This window comes from Carassius carassius, chromosome 2, assembly GCF_963082965.1.
Source record: "Carassius carassius chromosome 2, fCarCar2.1, whole genome shotgun sequence".
Classification (NCBI taxonomy): domain Eukaryota; kingdom Metazoa; phylum Chordata; class Actinopteri; order Cypriniformes; family Cyprinidae; genus Carassius; species Carassius carassius.
In genome coordinates this window covers 12,818,734-12,840,133 of record NC_081756.1, presented here as the reverse complement: position 1 = coordinate 12,840,133, position 21,400 = coordinate 12,818,734, and the positions used below count along the sequence as shown (strand labels likewise).

General features: G+C 39.6%; 1 protein-coding gene across 1 annotated transcript; it reads right to left on the bottom strand.

Annotated features, from left to right (window-relative positions):
* Positions 1-510: 510 nt before the first annotated feature.
* LOC132103149 (transmembrane protein 88-like) lies at positions 511-9,701 on the bottom strand. Its single transcript, XM_059508011.1, has 3 exons — positions 9,484-9,701; positions 2,767-3,159; positions 511-961 (listed from the first exon to the last, which is right to left on the bottom strand). Exons 2-3 carry the CDS (start codon positions 3,151-3,153, stop codon positions 680-682), a joined length of 669 nt encoding a protein of 222 aa, XP_059363994.1. The 5' UTR covers positions 3,154-3,159; positions 9,484-9,701; the 3' UTR covers positions 511-679.
* Positions 9,702-21,400: the final 11,699 nt, after the last annotated feature.

Here is a 21,400-nt window from a genome sequence, read left to right as displayed (position 1 = left end):
ATAACAGTTGCATTACATTTATGCATCTAAGTACCGTATTTTTCGGACTATAAGTCGCACCTGAGTATAAGTCGCATCAGTCCAAAAATACGTCATGATGAGGAAAAAAACATTAAGTCGCACTGGACTATAAGTCGCATTTATTTAGAACCAAGAGAAAACATTACCGTCTACAGCCGCGAGAGGGTGCTCTGTCTTCAGTGTAGACTACAGGAGAACTGAGCAGCATAGAGCGCCCTCTCGCGGCTGTAGACGGTAATGTTTTCTATTGGTTCATTTCTCTCGGTTCATGTCAAATTAATTTTGATAAATAAGTCGCACCTGACTATAAGTCGCAGGACCAGCCAAACTATGAAAACAAGTGCGACTTATAGTCCGGAAAATACGGTAGATAATCCAAAGTGACCTACAGTGCATTCAGGCTATACCTTTTTTTTTTTTTTTTTTTACCAGTATGTGTGTTCCCTGGGAATTGCGCTGCTAACGCAGTGCTCTACCACTGAGCCACAGGAACACATTAAATATATAGGATCAGACAAAGATGCTGTATATGGCTTTAAAATTTGTAAATCGGTTAATTTGCCTGCCTTTGTCTGTCATAAAGATTTCAATATTTTTATGTGGGAATTTTTTCTTTTTTTTTCATATCTCCAGTACAACAGGAGTATAGTCCTTCTCTCTACACCCACACTTTCCCCTTCCTTTCTCCTTTCCCAGATTGCTGTCCACAGCAGCCCCCTGTCAAGCCTCGATGCTGGGTAGCTGGAAGGTTCTTGTAGACGGCACGACTGTATGGAATAAAACAGAGACCCAGCTGAAGGTGACAAGCAAGCCGGTAGTACGCAGCCAAGGCCAGAACCAGGAGTGGAGTCACTAGCAAGAATCCCACAACCAGCAGAGCCACACATCCACCATCAGTCAGTAGATCCGAGCAGTACAGTGATGACCCCTGTGAACGCACCTGAAAAGAGAAATATATGACTGGTGTGGACCTGTGTGGGGTAAAGGATGAGTTGTGGAATGCATGTGGGTGTAGCTGAGGAGGGCCAAAGAGAACTTAAGTGTCCTTGGAGGAATGCATCTCTGAGGTGTGGACAGACAAAAAACAGACACAGTGGACAAGAATGTCTGCCAACAGCATATATGCTTGTTTTCTTTAGTTAGTTGATCATTTGTTACTTCTAAGGTAGTGTTTTTTATTTTATTTATAATTTGTATTATTATTATTATTTTATGACAGAAAACCACTGTTGGCCTGATTCACTTAAAATTGTGACATTTTGAAAAAAAAAAAATATATATATATATATATATATATATATATATATATATATATATATATATATATATATATATATATATATATATTATAGCTTCTAAAGATTGTTTCTCTCTGTGAGCTTCTCAGTGCCTGATCGCTAGCAAAACTATGCATCAGTCTGCCTGAACCTACAATAATAGTATATGCACAGAGACTTCAAATATCATTTTACTTCATTTAAGTTCTTTTAGTTAAATGGCATTGCACAGGATTGAAAGAATTGCAGCATAAAAAGACCCCCACATTCATAATCTAACCACAATGAGATTAAAGGATGGAGAGCAATAGGCAGGAAAAAAGGGTGAGCGAGTAAACAGAGTAGGAGGTAGAAAACCGATAAAGCCCATATGCATTTTAAGCTGCTCTTTCACACTCACACAGCTGTTTAAACTATCATTCTGATGACACCTATTCACCGCAGATGATCCATTGGTGAGCAATTGATGTAATGCTGAATTTCTCCAAACCTTTTAGATGAAGAAACGAGCTTCATATTGGATGGCCTGAGGGTCAGTAAATCTTCTCAAAGCTAGAAATCAGCCACCGTTCTTTTTCAGTATGTCTCTAAAGTATGTGGAATTCCAGCTTTCTGTAGAACTGTCATGTGTGCTGATAAGATTAGAGCTAAACGGAGTAGTTTCATGGAACTGGCCTTGATCTTGACCATATCTTTAGAAAGGATCCAACACCTACAGAGAAATGCACACATAACTTCAGTCTTTTAGCACATGGTTGGAATTCATGTTTATAAATGATCCTATTATGCGACTTGACAGAAACCTGACTAGTTGACTTCAATAAAACAACAAACTCTTTACGCCATGGAATACCATGGTGGTCTGTTGTTCCTTACAGATCTCTAGATTTACCTCTTTCATAGGCTGTCTGGTGTCACTTGGGGACTAATTGGTTTGTGTGGCCATTGATCTTGGATCTTAAAGGTCTGGTAATTGGAGAGGTCAGAAGAATTCAGCCTTTATTTACACACACTGACCCTTACTGACCCATGGGTGCTCTGTTGAAGATAATTTTTGTTTTTCTTCTAGCAAGAGATTAAGAGCCTGTAAAAGTAAGATACAGGGTCTGTATTTTGCAGAAACATGTCTGTTAATTCTGTAGTAAAGTTTGAGAGAGAGAGAGATTCTTTTGTTGAAAATAAACAGAGCTGGTACAGTGGAGAAGCAGTAGATCTACTGTTGTTTGGGTCAAAGTACAAGAAGGGTGGTCACTATACGACATTGAGAAGTTTTTTAAACTCCAGTATTCAACTTCTGTCCTGAAAACACTTCTCGTCTGATGTCATCCTCCCATCTGCTAAATGCATATATAATTTTTTTTTTTTAAATGCTGAGCACGAATTCTGAGTATGGGTCACAATACTTGGCTGTATTTCACTTTCATTTCGTATATTATGACCAGTTCGGTGGATTTCTCCCAGGTCTTACCGTTGAATGACAGATGAAGCCGAACACCACCATGATAATAGCAGGAGTGAGGATGAGCCCGAAAACCAACCCTGCCAGGCAGGCGTTGATGGCTGCGATCACCAGGTTCTGTGCTGTCACAAGTACTGAACACGCCCAGCAGTCCAGAGAGCCCCGGAGCTCCAGCAGAGCTTCACCTCTCCCAGCCTCTGCAGCAGAGTAAGGTGGCGGCACAACCACTCCAGACCCACCTACTGGGGTCCTGGCTTGCACAGTGGAGGCCAAGGAGTTTGTGTGTTTGAGACTGGTGTGAATGTGATGGTGATTATGGCTGTTGGTCGGGAGCTCTTCAGAGAGGTCGAGGGCCTGGTGATGAGCCCCCTTCTCCAGAGTGCCATTCATGCTCATCCTGATCTGAAAGTGATAGAGAATGAAGAACTTTACTAATGACTTCTTATTAAATTGTGAAAGGATATCAGGAACGTTTACTTTTAAGCTTGAAAAATGTTTACATGTATTTTATGTTTTTAAATCCTAAATCATACAAGCCTTCTTTTAATGTTGAATTTACTCAAATTTGGAAATGGCCATAGATGGAGCTTCAATCCCCATCTTTCTCCTCAGCCCACTTAAAATCTGAGATTAAATTCTACTCTGCTGTCAACACTGAAAAATCTGAAACCAGTGTCTGCGCTAAACTGTCTGGGGTTAATTTCACTCTGAATCCTCCACTGCAGTTGTTTAAAATAAACTAGAAAATGTATTGCATATTGTCAGCAGAGGATGCAGTGACTTTGACATCTTCTTTGGGCATTTTTCAACTGCTTCAAGTTCAGAGCAAGGTTAAATCACTTATCACCAGGAAACTAGGTTTGTGATCTTTTAATTAGGTCTTTTATCAGAGACTGATTGTTATCTGAAAGCTATCTGGCCCTTTGGAGTAAATTAATTATGTGAGTGTGTTTGGAACAACATAAGGCGATACGATCAAGTGATGAAGATTAAAAGGCCTTGACATTGCCGTAACCCTCACCTCTGGGAATTTCAAAACTTTCTCTCTCTCTCTCTCTCTCTCTCTCTCTCTCTCTCTCTCTCTCTCTCTCTCTCTATATATATATATATATATATATATATTAGTGGTGGGCATAGATACAATTTTTTAATCTAGACTAATTTTACTGTAATCTTGGAATTAATCTAGATTAAAATGGCTCATTTGAATTCTGCCGAAGGCATATGATAAAAATCGCTGAAAAAGTTTGATGATTTTGCCCCAAAATAAGGTTTAAAACGCCTTTTCCCCCCACAGACTATACTTTTACTACGCATGCGCAAGGGTTCCTTAACTGTGCGCATATGTCAGTGGAACCAGACGATAGGCTTAAATGTTTCCCGGCTTGACTGTTAAAAGCAGATGATTGGCTTTCCAGCGGGAGGGGCGGGACATGTGCATACAACCGCCATCTTTACTGTTACGGTGTTTCCTTATATAGTTGTATTGAGGATTGAGGAAGTGGCATGTCTCTTATAAATTGTCTCTGCTAAAAGTAACGTTAAGTCTTTGAGAACGGGTTTCTCAAGACAGGTGGTGCTTTAGACCAGGGGCTCATCTCCTGTTTCCAAAATGCATCACAAAGTGCTTGAGAAAGCTGTAAATGGATTCCACATGGCACAAGGTGCAAACAACCTTATGCCTGTTTCACACATAATCCGTCTGCAGTGCGTATGCTTTGTGTATTTTTTTAAGCACCCATGTTAATAGATTCCAGCGTTCACGCTGTTGCGGTCCGTCAGTGCGTTCCAGGAGTGTCGCGTCTGCAGCAGTGCAGCGATCGTTTACGTACCGAGTAGCGGACTGCAAACGCGTCCTGTGTGAAAGCACATCTAGTCCGTGCTGCTTCAGCACCACATACGTAATTAAAAAGTCACAAAATTTTGCACACGCCTCCGAACTGGCGAAAATGTACGTCTGATATGGGTTTCAGAAGTGGGCGTAGCAAAATGGCTCGACAGCGCCACCTATACACGTTCAGCGGTGTGCGCCTCAAGCTACATTTCACGTACATGTATGAAAATCGGTACACACATGTAACACATCAATACCTACAAAAAAGACTCTTGGAGTAAAATTCTAAACCCAACAGGAAGTCAGTAATTCTTTATTTTATGAGCAAATTTTTTTGTGTCATTTCTGCCATTTCCATTGTATTTTAAAGGAACACTCCACCGTTTTTTGAAATAGGGCTTATTCACATTATTTCCTACATTTAGATAGGTGGGCAAATGCATTTTTGTGTCAGTGCATGCATTGTTTTAGTTTGACTGGGTCGGCGTTAGCTTAGCTTAGCACAATGAATGGAATCCTTTGTTGCCAGCTAGCATGGCCTGAGTAAAAGTGATCAAAAAAACCCCACCTAATTACTTCTTGTGGCCTGCGTATTCACAACGAGTACAAATAGCGATCCAGATTAACACTAGGCGATTTCCTAGGCAGATATTGACTTGGGACTATATTATGGGGAAGCACAGGCGAAACACTGCTGCTTAGGCGAAGCACTGCTACTTCGGTGCAGAGATATCACGCAACACATGAAACCCCACGACTTCCGTCAACATACCGGCGTGCAACACGTCAAAAAAAACAGAAGAAGAAGAACAAACCGGCGTGACCTGCACCGAGTGTCTTCGCTTTTGGATGATTTATTTTGAGAAGTTACAGCAAACATGGTTATTACCTGCATAGCAAAAGGTTGTGAGAACAAGCAAAGGACATACACGAATGTAATGTTTAACAGAATTCCACCTAATGTGGAACTGAGAAATAAATGGATAGCAGCTCTGGAGATCTGTAGTTCAACGCCTCTCAACAAAATAAAGCAGTATCATGTTTGCGAAGAACATTTTGCACCAGAGGACTACTTTGAAAATACAGGAAGAACAAAGTGCACATGTAAGTTGTCTTTTATTTCTCTTCCTATATAACCTATATTGCCTGTGAAAACATCAACTCTATGTGAATACAGCTATAATATGGGTCGATCTATACATGCTTCATGATTAAAATAATCACTTACTCTGTGGACAGCTGTCCATTTGGTCCATTCGGCGTGAGGCGTTTTTTCCAGTTCACTTTGTCACACCGGAAAAAAATCCTCTGTAGATGTGACACAACTTCGGGCACGCTCATCTTGATCTGACGTGTTGAGCCTGGTCATCAATGGCAAAAACATGTCCCACTCTCTAAAGCATAGACACTCTATTTCCGTCGGCATAGATTGGCATATTCCCCCACATTCACACCACCAGTTCATGTTGGCTCTCATCACGAGCGATCGCAACCTCCTCCTCCTGTCGTTCTATTTCCAAAGCACGCAGCTCGTCTTCTGTAAACTCTGGTTCAAATAGGTATGGTTCTGGTTCTTGACTGTCTGAGAAGTCACCCTCTTCGTCTCTCTAAAAATCAGCCATGTTCATCGCCATTCGTGTACTGTAAGGAAAATAGCCAGGCAGCTACTATTCACGCCGGTATGTTGACGGAAGTCGTGGGGTTTCATGAGTTGCGTGATATCTCTGCGCCGAAGTAGCAGTGCTTCGCCTAAGCAGCAGTGCTTCGCCTGTGCTTCCCCATAATATAGTCCCAAGTCAATATCTGCCTAGGAAATCGCCTAGTGTTAATCTGGATCGCTATTTGTACTCGTTGTGAATACGCAGGCCACAAGAAGTAATTAGGTGGGTTTTTAAAATTTTTTTGATCACTTTTACTCAGGCCATGCTAGCTGGCAACAAAGGATTCCATTCATTGTGCTAAGCTAAGCTAACGCCGACCCAGTCAAACTAAAACAATGCATGCACTGACACAAAAATGCATTTGCCCACCTATCTAAATGTAGGAAATAATGTGAATAAGCCCTATTTCAAAAAACGGTGGAGTGTTCCTTTAACGAACGAACTCCTAGAGATTTATTCAGATCAACAACAAATTTGGTACGCCTGATCTAAAGGCCTATGCGATTTGTTAAATTGCGAAGATCTTGAGTTTTCGTCAAAGGGCGTGTCCATGGCGGCCTGACGAATTTCGATGATTCGCCATAAAAAATTAAGTTGCTATAACTCAGACATACAATGTCCAATCTGCCCCAAACTTCACATGGTTGATAAGACTCTGGACCTAAAAAGATTGACATGTCAATATTCAGTTATAGTCATAGCGCCACCTATTGGCAACAGGAAGTTACATATTTTACACTGCGACGAACTACTCCTAGAAATTTTATGACATCAATGTCTTTTTTGTGGTCATTCTAATCTAAAGGCCTGTGGGATGTTCAGTTTTGAAGATCTTGAGTTTTCGTTAAAAGGCGTGTCCATGGCACTGTGACGCAGTTCGATGTCTCGCCATGGGAATAAAAGATTTTCTAACTCAGGCATAAAATGTCCGATCTTCCCCAAACTTCACATGTGTGATAAGAGTCCTGGCCTGAACAGATCTGAAGGCCAATATTCCATCGGGTGTGGCAAAATGGCTCGATAGCGCCACCTATACACCACCTATTCAACGGAGTGCGCCTCGAGCTATGTTTCACGTACATGTACAAAAATCAGTAGACTCATTTAACGCACCAATACCTACGAAAAAGTATCTTGGTACGAAATCCGAATCCCAACAGGAAGTCGGTTATTTAGAATTTTCTCTGCAAAATTGGTGTTGTTTTTGCCATTTTCAGGGGTTGTACTTTAACGAACTCTTCTTAGAGATTTATTCAGATCAACACCAAACTCAGTCAGTGTAATCTAAAGGCCTTTGCGATGTTAAATTGCGAAGATCTTGAGGTTTCATTAAAGGGCGTGTCCATGGCCTGGCAAATTTAGATGTTTCGCCATGAAAAAGGAGGTTGCTGTAACTCAGACATACAATGTCCAATCTGCCCCAAACTTCACATGTTGATAAGACTTCTGCCCTTAACAGATTTACATGCCAATATTCCGTTATAGTCATAGCGCCACCTGCTGGCAACAGGAAGTGACATATTTTACGCTGTGACAAATTACTCCTAGAAATTTTTAGACATGTATTTTTTGTGGTCAGTCTAATCTAAAGGCCTGTGCAATGTTAAATTGTGGAGACCTTGAGTTTTTGTTAAAGGGCGTGTCCATGGCGCCATTACTAAATTTGATATCTTGCCACAGAAAGAGAAGTTGTTGTAACTCAAGCATAAAATGTTCAATCTTCCCCAAACTTCACATGTTTGATAAGAGTCCTGGCCTGAACACATCTGAAGGCCAATATTCCATTATAATGATAGCGCCACCTGCTGGCAACAGGAAGATTGGCACATATATGGAATATACTTTGATATATTCCACTTATATTTATGAAATTAAATGCATATTTCTCACCGTTCACTTTTTTACTAAAGCAACTCGCTGGTGGTGAGCCCGGGTGCGAGGGCCCGTTCATCGCTGCTTGCAGCTTTAATTTCCTTTTGTTCCTCCTCCCATTTGTGTTTGTTTGTTTGTTCGGTCTTTAACTTAAAAAAAATAAATAAATTAAAAAAAAGTAATAAAGTATTAAAAAAGCACCCTCCCCCAATCACTGTAATGTTCCACTTTTAAATTGGTTAGAAATCTTCATTTTGCATGAATTTTAAAGTTCATTGTAAAACAGTAAATGCGAGCCATCCTGTCAGGATGCACTGATATGTTCGAAAAATAAACATGGGATCCCGCAAGCATAAATTAAGGGTGGTACAACAAATGCTACTATGTATAAATACTTTTATTTATAATTTCTTTTTCTTTTTCTGCTCATCCAGAGCTTCAAGCTAGGTTTTTTGGTTGTCAGTTCCAGATAATTGTGGAGGGCTGAAAAGAGCTGCCCTACCCCTCCTCATTGCTTAGACAGTTAGACTGACCATCCAAACAGGACTACAGAACAATAGACAGTGGTCAAACTACATAAATACTTAACACGCCATACAGCTGTGGCCTCAGTGCTACACGAAAAACGTCTAAAAATGGATACAGGATGGTCTACGACTCTTTCTCTTTCACACACACATGCACACTCACCCTTAAAAATAACTAGATCCTGAATATGACATCAGTGATGCATGATGAGGGAGACATGCACACGTTTCTGCGCTTACCGTTGTGTTGTCTTCCTGCCTTTTTATTCAGTTTTTTAGTGCATATACAGCGGGTGACTCAACATATAACACCCGCTAACGCTGTTTCCACATTTCTGGGCATCACACAATTAACTTGGAGCCAAAACTTGGGGCTATAACCTAGATACTACCATTTTTATGCATGTATAAAGCTGAAATTAACTTAATGCATAGGCTACTCTAAATCCATCCATAAAATAAAATTTTATAGATTCAAGGTGGAATTGGTTTTATTTTATTTGCATTAGGAGATCTGACTCTGATGTGGCTTTTTTTTTTTTTTTTTTTTTTACCAATGTATGGTTTTGCCTGACGAGCCATTATAAATTATGCAGCCGTATACTAATTAACTTTAATAGTCTTTCATTAGATGTTACAGATATGCACCACTCAAAACTAGATTATGCAGAAATGCATGTGGTTACTGCTGAGCTAACGGTTATGTAAATGTATGTTAAAAGAGTAATCAAACAGATAGGTGTATCAGTGTAAATTCCAAACATTCTCCTGTTGTAGACTGATAGCTCAGTCTCACATGCACCTCATCAATCCCTCCGCACCCTCCACTCACCCAATGGTGTGACTCCAGTAGTCCTCTTCTTTTCGTAGCTTTTGTCTAACACAACATGCACTCCTTGTTTTGTTTTGTTTTTTCAAGTAAGTTTGAAATTCCTTGTTCAAAAAGTTCTAGAAATTCTAAAAATGTTTCTCCTTGTGTGCAAGTCTGATCGCTGCTCTCATTTCTTGTGTTCTCTGAAGTGTAGTTGGTTTTGACTCAGATTAGCTGTATATTGTACTCTCTCTCTGTGAAGCAGACTGAGATATAGCAGTTATAGCAGTGTCTTTCTCTGTGCCTCCAAGCCCCTCCTCATTTTACTTAGCCTTTTCGTCTTGCTCTTTCTTCACTCTTTGGTGGGGGAAGGAATGTTTATTTAAAGAGCCAAAGTGAGGACTTTAATTACTCCTGATGGATAGAGAGGACATGAAACCACATCTATCTTCCAAACTTCTTCCCTTCTCTGCTCATTCTGTAAACTGTTCTGACCACATGGTTGCGAGTGTTTGTTTTCCTGTAATCATGTGTTGGTTTGGTTGATATTTTGCCATATTGGTTGATTATCAATCATAACTCCAAGATTTCTGGCTGTTTTTTAAAGGGTTATGGCTGTCATGTGATGAAACGATGGGTTTGCTGATATCACAAGCAGTTCTGTCTTTGCAAGGTTGAGTTGAAGGTGATTGTCCTTCATCCAGCAAGAAATGTCTGTTGGACGAGCTGAAATGAGAGCAGGTATCATCGGATCATCAGGATGGAATGAGAAGTAGAATTGAGTGTCATCAGCATAGCAGTGAAATGAAAAGTCGTGTTTCTGAATGACAGAACCTAGGGATGCCATGTAGACAGAGAAGAGAAGTGGTCCAAGAACTAAGCCCTGAGGCACACCAGTAGTTAAATGTCGTGACTTGGACCTTAGCTGTCCAAGATACCTTGAAGGACCTATCTGAGATGTAAGACTCAAACCATATAAATTATTTTATGGTTAACATAGTTAAAGATTAAAATTGGATGTGACTAAGGCTAGTTAAGGGGCTTTTTATTTCGTAGGCCACATACGATAAGAACAGAAATGATCACAAACAACTGATGGCTAGGACAGATTTGAGAGAGCTGAAAGAACAATGGAGTTGAGCAGCATAGTTTCTCCTAGATGAAAAGAATATATGAAAATACAAAGGGAGTGGTTGCACATGGGAGGATAAGAGTAAATGTTTGGTTCCGTAACTGATAAGAGCCCATCTGTGCAGGAAATCACAGACAGATCAATTAATGTCCATCAGATGTGATTTCCCTATGCTTTCTAGAGTCAGTGTTTACTATTTCTCTTCCCCTGAGAAGTGACCCCTGACTTCACTAAAAGGAGACAGTTTAAGACAGTTCAAATGAAAAGATAAATCCTGTGCTAATATGCAATATATATGAGCACTTAGTGACATGATTTTTGAAGGAAATTATATCCCAAATATATCTTGTCAAGGTTTGCACTGAAATGTATTTATTTTTTTTTTATTTTTTTAATAATGTCTTTGAGTCATTTGCATTCACCAGCCTCTGGTTTGTGGCAAGTGCTATTTTGAGTTCACCACCATGATGCTTGTCTTCAAGCTTTGTACAGTAAACAAGGATTTGGCTTTCTGAATGGAGCAAAATTGAGCAGTGTAATTTAAAGGAAGGGTGAAAAGAGCTTCCTATACTTACAGGAAGTAGGAAATCCGCAAGCCTGTGCAATGTTAAACTTTGAATGAACCTCTAATACCCTTTTTGAACTCTTTAATTGAGGTCCTGGATAGTTTGTGTTGCTGCTTCTAAGTCACTTTAGATTAAAGTGTCTGCTAACATATTAGGAGTATTATGATGGGAGTACATTTCTGCAATAACTTAGCATGAATTATAATTTGTTGTAAAATAATTTATCAGTTGGACTGAACACTTGATGTATCTGACCATCATTTTAACTGCTGGAGCTGTTATGTCCCACATTGGCCCACATGGGTGTGTTAATATGAAACACTTAAAAGCTGCATCATGAAGTGACCATGAACTAACTGAGAGCGTATCACAAATATAATCAAGCTCTGGTTTCTCTGAACCTGCGTCAGCAGGGAAGAACAGGAAAGAACTTTGATCGGGATGAACTTGACACGAAAGCATGAGATGAATAAGCAAGGATTCACCATCTTCAGTTGGTGAATAAGTCAAGCATAGTTTGGGAAACATTTGGAAAAAAAAACTTTTATAAAAAGTGATGTTAATTGGTAATACTTTACAATAAGGTTCCATTAGTTAATGTTTATGTATTAAAATGAACAATATATTTTTTTACTGTATTTTTATGTAAATTGAGAAAAACTGTAATGCACTGTGAATTCATATGAACAGTGAATAATCTCACTTTGGTGCATTTCTCAAATCAGAAATGAAATTCTCAAAACTACTTGTACAACCTCCACATCATCTAGTCATTTATACACATCATAAAACCAGTTTCTCATTCCTTTGAACAAGCTGCGATTGCTTTTGTACATTCATGCAATTGATTACGCACATTTATCTGCGGTTTCCTACATCAGCAACTGATAATGTCATGTTGCTCAAAATGTATTATAAGTTTTCAGTGCATTAGTCCTACCGCTCAAAACATCTAGTCTGTATTTCATCGCATAAGTCATTAAATGCAAAATGGTTAATCTAGTTGTCATAAACTGCCAAGCACATTTTCTGTTTTTATTTTTACACGTTATTATTAGACTTTTTGTAAATTTGGCATGAATTGTGCAAGTGAATCTTGACTAATGAAGAGAATGTAGATGATAAACCAAATGATAAACCATTTCTCTGAAATAGCTCAAAGGTTCATCTCATGAATCTTCAGTTGGAAAGCTTATAATGTATAGACAGAGGACAACACAAGAGTTACAAATTCTTAAAATGGACTTATTTGCCCATATTTCTTTTTCCTTTTCTATATCACAATGACATTGTAAAGGTTTTTTTTTGGCCAGACAAATAGTAAAAGTGTAACTGGGAATTCTATTTAGTCTCTTTCAGTCAATATCCCACATACAGTAATGCAGTGGCAGACTGGGACAGTAAATCAGGCCGGGAATTTGACTCCACCCCAGGCCACCTCTGTTGCTGCAGTCACCACCACCCAATTCATGTGTCCACCAGACTGCTAAACTCTTTGGCTCTTTCAGTTGTTTGAATTGGGTGATATTTAGAAAATAAATCAAAATCCTTAGACTATGGACCGGCAAAATAATCAAATGAAATATCAAGAAGTATCAAGACATTCACTGCCTCTATCATCTTTCCCTGCATCCCCCTCTCTCTCACTCTGCACATTGAGTTTCTCTGCAATATGAAATAAGCACTTTCAATAATCTATATTAATTATGCAGCCATCAGTTGTATGTCCCAATGATCACAGTCCTACTACTGATGACCTTATATATATATAATCATAAAAGCACATATTTTTCTAAGAGTATAGCTAGCATGTTTAGTTTTGATTATAGCTTAAACTTTACCTGAAGGTTCCTGCTGTGACTCCAAAGCTGAACTGTCCACCCTCTCTTGTTCAACAGCAGGAGCACTAGCTGCACTAGTGCTACTGTTGCTTCCTTTGTCACCTTCAAAATAAATAAGCATTGTACACTAGGCTACATATTGTAGGCTAGAAATGGAAAATCAATTTCTGTTCAATTTTGGCACAAAAAAATACTGTATCCCTATATGTAAAACAGTGTGCTAGTTTGTCTTTAAGATGCTCTTTTAAAACATTTATCATTATATACATTTGTAATTATTTAAATATCTATATATCTTTTTTTTATAGATTTTATCTATTGTAAGTCGCTTTGAATGAAAGCGTCCGTCTACCAAATGATTATGTAAATATTAGGGTGGAACAGTTCAACTTTTTCAGTTTGGTTTGTTTCACGGTTTTAGAGTCACAGTTTCGGTACAGTTTTATGTGCTATGTTTATGGAAAAACTATACTTTCAAATATATATATATATATTATCATATTATTAAGAATATTCTAACTACAAGCAACAGCACAAATAAATACAACAGAGTAAAGATACAAATAAAATAAACTGACTTTCAGGTTTTTTTTAGGTAGGTCTTGCATTAGTTTTTAGGTACAGAAATTAAATAAAGTAATCAAATGTAAAAGCTGTCTTCTTGTCCTTGGCTTTCCTCCTCCTCCTCCAAGAGATCATCCTCCCATCACACAGATGTTGTGGAGGATACAACAGGCACCAATCACCTTTGGGGCGAACAGTGGCCTGATCTCCAGGGCCCGCAAGAAAATTGCACGCCAGTGAGTTTTTAACATCCCAAAAGTGCGCTCGATGATGTTCCGTGCTTGTGCATAATGCCTGTTGTATCGGGCTTCAACTTGGCCTGTTAATCAAAAATCGTGTAGAAAATGTGTAGTGTATTGCAAATTCATGACGGTAAAAATTTGGTTTATCGTGTGTGTGTGTGTGTGTCTGTCTGTCTGACATAAAAAAAGTGTTCTTACTTGCGACAGGCTGGCGGTATGGGGTCATGATTGCAATAGGATGCTGCAAGCAAGGGTATCCACCATCTCCCAAAAGATAGTATCCAGCTGGTGAATACAGAGCCTGCTGGTACATTGGTGATCTGCGCAGCACAAGGGCATCGTGTACAGAGCCTGGATTACCAATATACACATCTATAAATGTGCCTTTAGCATCACAGGTGCCCTGTAGAATGATGGAAGGGAAGATCTTTCTATTTATGTAGCATCTTTTTTGTGGCATTGCAGTAGGAACAATCCTGATGTGGCACCAGCAGCACAGCGGAATGCCTCATGGCCAGCAAGGTGAGCAAAGCCACCCCCCACCTCATCCATTTCCTCTGCTTTTGGAAAATGAATAATTTTGTGGAGGATGGTCATCATCTCCTCCACAACATTGTGAACAGTCCTACAAACTGTTGAAAGTGGCATGCTGAAGTTATCTGATGTGACCCTGTAGGATGCTCCAAAGGCAAGCCAATAAACCGTAACAAGTACTTCAATTTCACGGCTCCATCCATGGGCTTTTTGACGGGGCAGCATCTGTACCAGCATGTTGATGCTGTTCCTGGAGAGCCTGAAAGCTGGCTTTAAATCCTCTCAAGAAAAAAACTTGACCAGGATTGGTACCTGGTCATTGATCTGTGAATACCTGCGAGTGGGACTTTGTTCCTGTTAAAATATATAGATAATATATTAAGAATGTTTTTACTTTTGTTGTATTATGTATTTGTTACATGTATTGCTTTTAAAAAGTTTTTACTATATGTACTGTCGTTGCATTGTATTTATTATATTTTTGGATTTAATATAAGCTATATACTCAGTTGTTTTAAGGATTTTGTCTAAAATTTACTAAAATCTGCCATAATTAAATTTCCCTCTAACATTTGCTCTTTTTGTGAAGTATTTCTTTATACTCTATTCTGCATCCTGGCTTTTCTTTGAAGGATTTGTCTCCTCCGTTCGGCAGCCTCCTCTTGAGCATCTTGATAAATAGCAATAGCAATGGCAATCCTAAGCTGTTCCATTTTGATTTACACTTATTTAGAATTGATTTACACCTTTCAACCGTTTTTCCCGCTTTTTTATTTAAATTGTAGCTGAGTGGGTTTATTGCTAGATTGTTCTTAATGAAAAGAGGCAGTTGTTTCCACATATTTTATTTATTTTGAACGACGTAAATATAATCACAGTATTAATGTTACCTGAACCACATATTAATGTTTAATAGTTTTTAAAATAAAAAAGAGACAGTCGTTTAATATTATATTCAATTTCATTATAAATATAAAGTGAAAATAATCAGAGTAGGTACATATTAGTTTTTTAATTCTAATATATTTAATATATTGAAAATAAAAAAGAAGTTAATTCAAGTAAAACATGCATGCTGAGTGAAGCTATCAAGTACGCTGCCGTTCCATTTGTAGAATGACTAGACTCGCGTCCTCCCGTCCTCGAGAGTTCGTTCTTCTGAGTCCAACTTGGCATGTCCAAACTCGGAAGGACGGAAGTCCAGACTCTGCGAACTTGGTATTGAGAAATGCCCTGACTGTCTGTTGTTGGTCTCAAGTTCGGTGTCTATTCCCGCCGTTCCCCCTGACTGTAAGCCAAAACGTGATTGGTTGAAGCGATAACGTGCTACGATTGGTCAGCTCAATGTGGCCGTTATTTGATTGGCTTGAGTAAACGGTGGGTGGAGTCCACTTATTTGTGGATTTATCTGCACGTCGACGCTAGAAGTGTTTCAAATCCACAAATGCACAGGAACCGATCCACAAATGCGTGCAGTGATTTACAAATGCACAGACAGCGGTTCACAAATAAATACCAGGTAGAGTTGTGTTTGTGACATTAAACACATTTGTAAATATATTTTTTTTTTATTTGCAAATCTCATTTTATTTATTTGTGAGTTTTATATTTTTTTGTGAAACTCTTTATATTCATTTGTGAATTTGATATATTTTTGTGAATCTCGTTACATTTATTTGTGGATCATAATCTATTTATTTGGAATAATGCAACAATTCTAACCCCATAGGTATGTAATGCTTCATGATGGCACTCCTGGCACTGTTGGAGGATTACGCTAATGGCAGAATAAGGAGAGAACGAGTTTTCAGGGACCATGATGATTTCCTGGCCCATGATGATGACTGGCTAATAAGCCGATTTAGATTCCCTAGAGCTGTGCTCTTGGATCTATGTGCTGAATTGGGTCCAGTATTAGAGAGGGCAACACGCCGGAACCATGCCATCCCAGTCCAAATACAAGTCCTCACCACTCTGGGGTTCTTGGCAACCGGCTGTTTCCAGCGGGAATTGGCAGACAGGTAAATTAATAATATAAAAAAAACTATAAGTAATCCTCAAATTTGTCTCTAAGACCTTTTTGTATATGAAATAATTCTATTGGAATCTATCATCTCACCCTATAGGTCTGGTATATCACAGCCGTCCCTGAGTGCCATAATATCTGTCGTTTTAAATGGTATACTTAATATGGTTAGTCGATACATCAGGTTCCCCTACACTGTGCGAGAACAGGCCGAAATTAAAACGCAATTTGCAGCAATGTCTGGTTTCCCAAATGTAATCGGCGCAATTGACTGCACTCATGTTGCTATAAGGGCACCATCTGAAAATGAATTTGCTTATGTTAATAGAAAGCATGTGCATTCTATTAATGTGCAAATCATATGTGACTCCAACATGACCCTCACAAACATTGTGGCACGCTGGCCTGGTTCAACACATGATTCCTTTATCTTGACACATAGCAGTGTAGGGAACAGACTAAATGCAGGCGCAGTACGTGATGGCTGGCTTCTTGGTGAGTTTAACAATATTAAAAAGTAGAAACTGTAACCATTTTGTTTTTAATATAATTATAACCTGCAGGCGACAGTGGCTACCCCCTGAGACGCTGGCTCCTCACCCCATTTTTAAACCCGCAGAGCGCAGAGGAAACTCATTATAACGAGGTCCACTCTCGTGCCCGCGCAGTTGTGGAGCGTGCCATCGGCATCCTGAAATGCAGATGGCGTGCTCTGGATGCCTCGGGTGGCAGACTTTTATACCATCCAGCAAAAGTGTGCAAGATTGTCAGGGCGTGTGGTGTTTTGCACAATATAGCACTGAGAAACGGTATTCCTCTCCCTCCTGATCTCCCTCTACCCCAGCATTACGACCCCGAGCCACAGCCCCCTGGCCGACAAGAGGGATATCAACGAGGTGCAAGAATCCGTGAGGATGTCATGCGGCGTTTGTAAAGAAAGACAAAACTCAAGGTTCATGTTTTAACTGCATCTTTTAATGATTGTGCAATTTCTTGCATCACTTCTCTCATCTGCCGTAGCTCATCTGCAACCCTGTTGACAGCGTTTATTGTCTCTCGCTGTAACTGCAGGACTGCGTCAGTGAGTACCCGACCACTTTTGGACGTGCCAGACGCAGAAGGGGCACTGCTTTGAGCCGGACGCTGTGCATCTGCATCTGAGAACCCCTCACCCTGAACCTCCTGTTCATTTACAGCTTCAGACTCCGGAAGGACTGGAGGACAAACAATTGGCAACATTTATCCATTTATCACCCCACACACTCAAATGTACAGCGTTAATGATTAAAAATCGGTTTAACCTGGCTCCTCTGTGGTTTCAGTCACGTCAGTGTCTCCCTCCTTTTCCGACACAATACCACACACGCTGACCTCCCCAATTATAGCCGCGATTTTGCTGTCCACTGATGTGAGATCAGCTGTACATGGGCCCCCACCAGTTGCAGCCACGCTCTGGCGGTGGGAGGACAGTTTTCTCTTTGCCTCCACCTTGAATGAATGAGAATCTTTATTTCACATATTTTGCATACTGTAAGCACATGTAAATAAAACTTTTTGAAAATCAATATTGCTATTTATATAGGTATATAGCCTAATAAAACACAAATGTAATATGTTGGTAAAAAAAAAATTTGTATACCTTCAGGTCGGACCATTTTTTCTTTAATTCTGCAACTGTCCGTTCTGTCCCACTGACACAATTGACGGCAGAAGCAATACTTTGCCACTCGCACTGCTTCTTTTTATTAGTGAGCCCACTGCTGTGGCCACCAAATAACACAGTTTTCCGAGCCTCCACCTCCCCTACAAGTGTTTCAATCTCAGTATCTGAGAAATTACGTTTTTTTCCTCTTTTCTCACCTGTCGCCATTATTAAAATTAGGCTAACAGAAATGCACGTTTTCACTTTCTTGGATTAATTAATTGGCGGGTCGCATGCCAGTTTTCCAGGTATATATGGGATTCCACTCTCATTTACATGCTGATCAGCAATCATGAGGTGATTTGCATTGACTATTTATGGTTAAAAATGGGCGTGTACAGGGCGGGATATGAGGCTGGTTCACGTACGCACATCTGCGGGTGATCTGTGATTTATAAAGGGAACATTGCTTACAGGTGTGCGTACGCACGGTTTTATAAATCGGAATATTTTTTGGCGTACGCCATTTTTGGCTTTTGGGCGCACGTAAACTTTTAGTAAAGATCCTACGCATAGTTTTATAAATGAGACCCCTGGAGATTTACAAACTCAACGACCAGAAAATCGTCGTTCGCACAAAGGTAGGTAATCACCACGCACCAAACACACCTCTCTGTCACCATACTAAACGTAACAACAACACTGCAAGTTAAATTCTGCGTCGTAAAGTTATATATTTTCTTTTTTTTACTTAGGAAACATTTGGGTTAAGTTGTTTACTTTTATTTAATGTAATTTCCAGGCGAAACGCTGTTGTTGTCGTTGTTGTTGTTTTTGCACTGTTCTAGACTAGTTTCTGTACTAAATCAGAATCAGGTTTATTATATAAACACAAATAAAGAACTAGTAAAGAGATCAAAAATACATGTCTACAAAAAATACACTGGAGATTTGACTATGAATTTACAACTGTGTTTGACTATAATTTTTTCACTGGTGTGTAAATGTAAAGTGAAGGCTATTTTAATATATATATATATATATATATATATATTATAATTCATTTTATGCTTATCAGTGTTATTTATGTCTTAGGTTTTGCACTCTCAACGCCTCAATGAACCTCCACTCAAGCCATGGGTGATCCTCAATACCAGTGGGCAAGTGGAGTGTGCACACTGCACATGCATGGCTGGCATAGATACACACATGTCGGGGCCCTCTTGTTTAAGATTGAAGTAGCAGTGCGGATACGGGGTACCAAGACAGTCACTGATGTGCCAGCCTACTGGATGATGCCAAGTAGTGTCGACAAGGTCCAAGCAGAGGTGGGCTACAAGATTGACTTCTCCTCTGGCGCAGCTAAGAAGAAGGCACTCGACAAGTGCATCACTGGAGAGAGCACAATGCCAGGGATACGGACTCGTATGGCTGCACAAGTTCGTGTGGACACACAACAACACTTTCAGACTTGTCACCTCTACTTGAAATTTTACATAATAAAAGTAAGGCTGTTTGCCTTTCTGGAATGGAGGGCTACTACCAAAATTATGCAGACCCTGTTAAGCCTTGTGTATTCCCAAAGTCCCTACAGCACCTTTGTGACCCGGGGAAGGATGGATCTGAACTGTCTGTCCTGCAGCAGCATTGCGAGGGCCTCACACACGGCAGCGGTAACAGAGGCACAGGTGGTTGCAGTGGAAGCTCTGACAAGACGGCAGCATCGATCCCCTGCCTGGTACACATCAAGAGCAGGAAGAATAACAGCTTCCAACATCCATGCCGTTGTGTCCACCAGTGTTGCCAGACCAGCTTTGTCAACTGTGAGGAGGGTGTGCTGCCCCAGAAAAACAGCATCCACAGCTGCCATCAGATGAGGGATAGACCACGAGGAAGAAGCAAGGCAGACCTATGTCACAATGACAGCTTCCCAGCATGATAACCAGAAAGTGGAGCAATGTGGGTTTATCATAAATGCCACTACACCTGAGCAGCCTCCACAACTCTGCATCCTTCAACCGTATTACAGCAAGCTCACACAAAAAGGGCAAGAACACAGACAGTGCAGAATACAAACCAACTCTGGTGCGTTTGCAGAGGCCCTGAAGACCAGGACGACATGGTGGCTTGCGACAATGAAAACTGCAATTAAGTGGTTCCACCTCAGCTGTGTCGGACTCAGTCAGGCCCCTTCAGCTAGTGAGCCGTGGCTCTGTGCCTCATGCACACAGAACTGATTGAATACTGAACAAACACTTCGTTGTTCAATAGATTGTGAATAGTTTGTAGTACATAGTGCCTTTTTTATTATGACATGTTGTCATTTCTTGAAGTTATATTTGTTATATACTGTTATATTTGCACTACATTGTTACTGTGCAGGTCCTGTTATAATTACTTTTTTACTTACCATATTTACTTCAATATTGCACTAAGTTCAAGTTGTTATTTATTTTACCTGTTATATTTGTACTACATTGTTACTGTGCAGGTCCTGTTATAAGTGCCTGTTATTTATTTTACCTGTTATTTTGCACTACATTGTTACTGTGCAAGTTCTGTTATAATTACTTATTTACTTACCATATTTACTTCAGCATTGCACTAAGTTCATGTTATGTGACACAAATAAAAAGATTTATAATTGACATAGTTTTCCATCATTTATAATAATAATAGTAATAATGCATTTTATTTGTGGGTCACCTTACAGATTAAAACAGTTAGAATACATTTCAAGGTGGCAATACAATAAAAAAACAAGACAATGTAAAGAATAAGAAAAAATAAAATGGAGAAAAAAGAAGCAGTTGAACATGAAGCTGTTTGAAGGTGAAGTTATGTGGGGTAGGCTAAATAACTCTATTAACTTTAATAACACATGGTTAACTTTAACACATGGTATGCAACATATGCAGTTCATAAGGTTTATGGCAAAGATGAAAAATACTCCCATTTGTTGTACGTTTTCCACGCCGATCGTGAGAACGAATATGACAGTTTACAATGCAACATGCGTTCACCATTCTGTCGTTTTTCTAAACTGAATTAGCCTACTTCTAAAATATACCAATATACTACCGCAAATACTAATATTACTGCTACTCTACGCTTCTCCCGTAACCTCCGTGTCCTAAAATCCCACAATGCCTTGCGTTACTGTGATCCGCTCACGTCACGATCCCGAGCTCTATATGGCATACATAAGCATATGGCATACTGTTCAATACAGTAACTGTCATCTAAAATGTTGCCATGGTTTACATCAGAACATCCCTCCAGAGAACAGTTATATTGACAACATGACTAAGCAATTTGACTGTCTTATCCATAAACTATGACACAAGGACTTGTCATTCTGATGGCACTGACATGTTCACTGACACAGATA

Coding starts and splice junctions, on each gene's coding strand:
- LOC132103149 (XM_059508011.1), bottom strand. CDS start 3,153: ATGAGCATGAATGGCACTCTGGAGAAGGGGGCTCATCACCAGGCCCTC. Junction 962..2,766: donor GCTTCATCTGTCATTCAACG/GTAAGACCTGGG, acceptor TTCTCTTTTCAG/GTGCGTTCACAGGGGTCATC.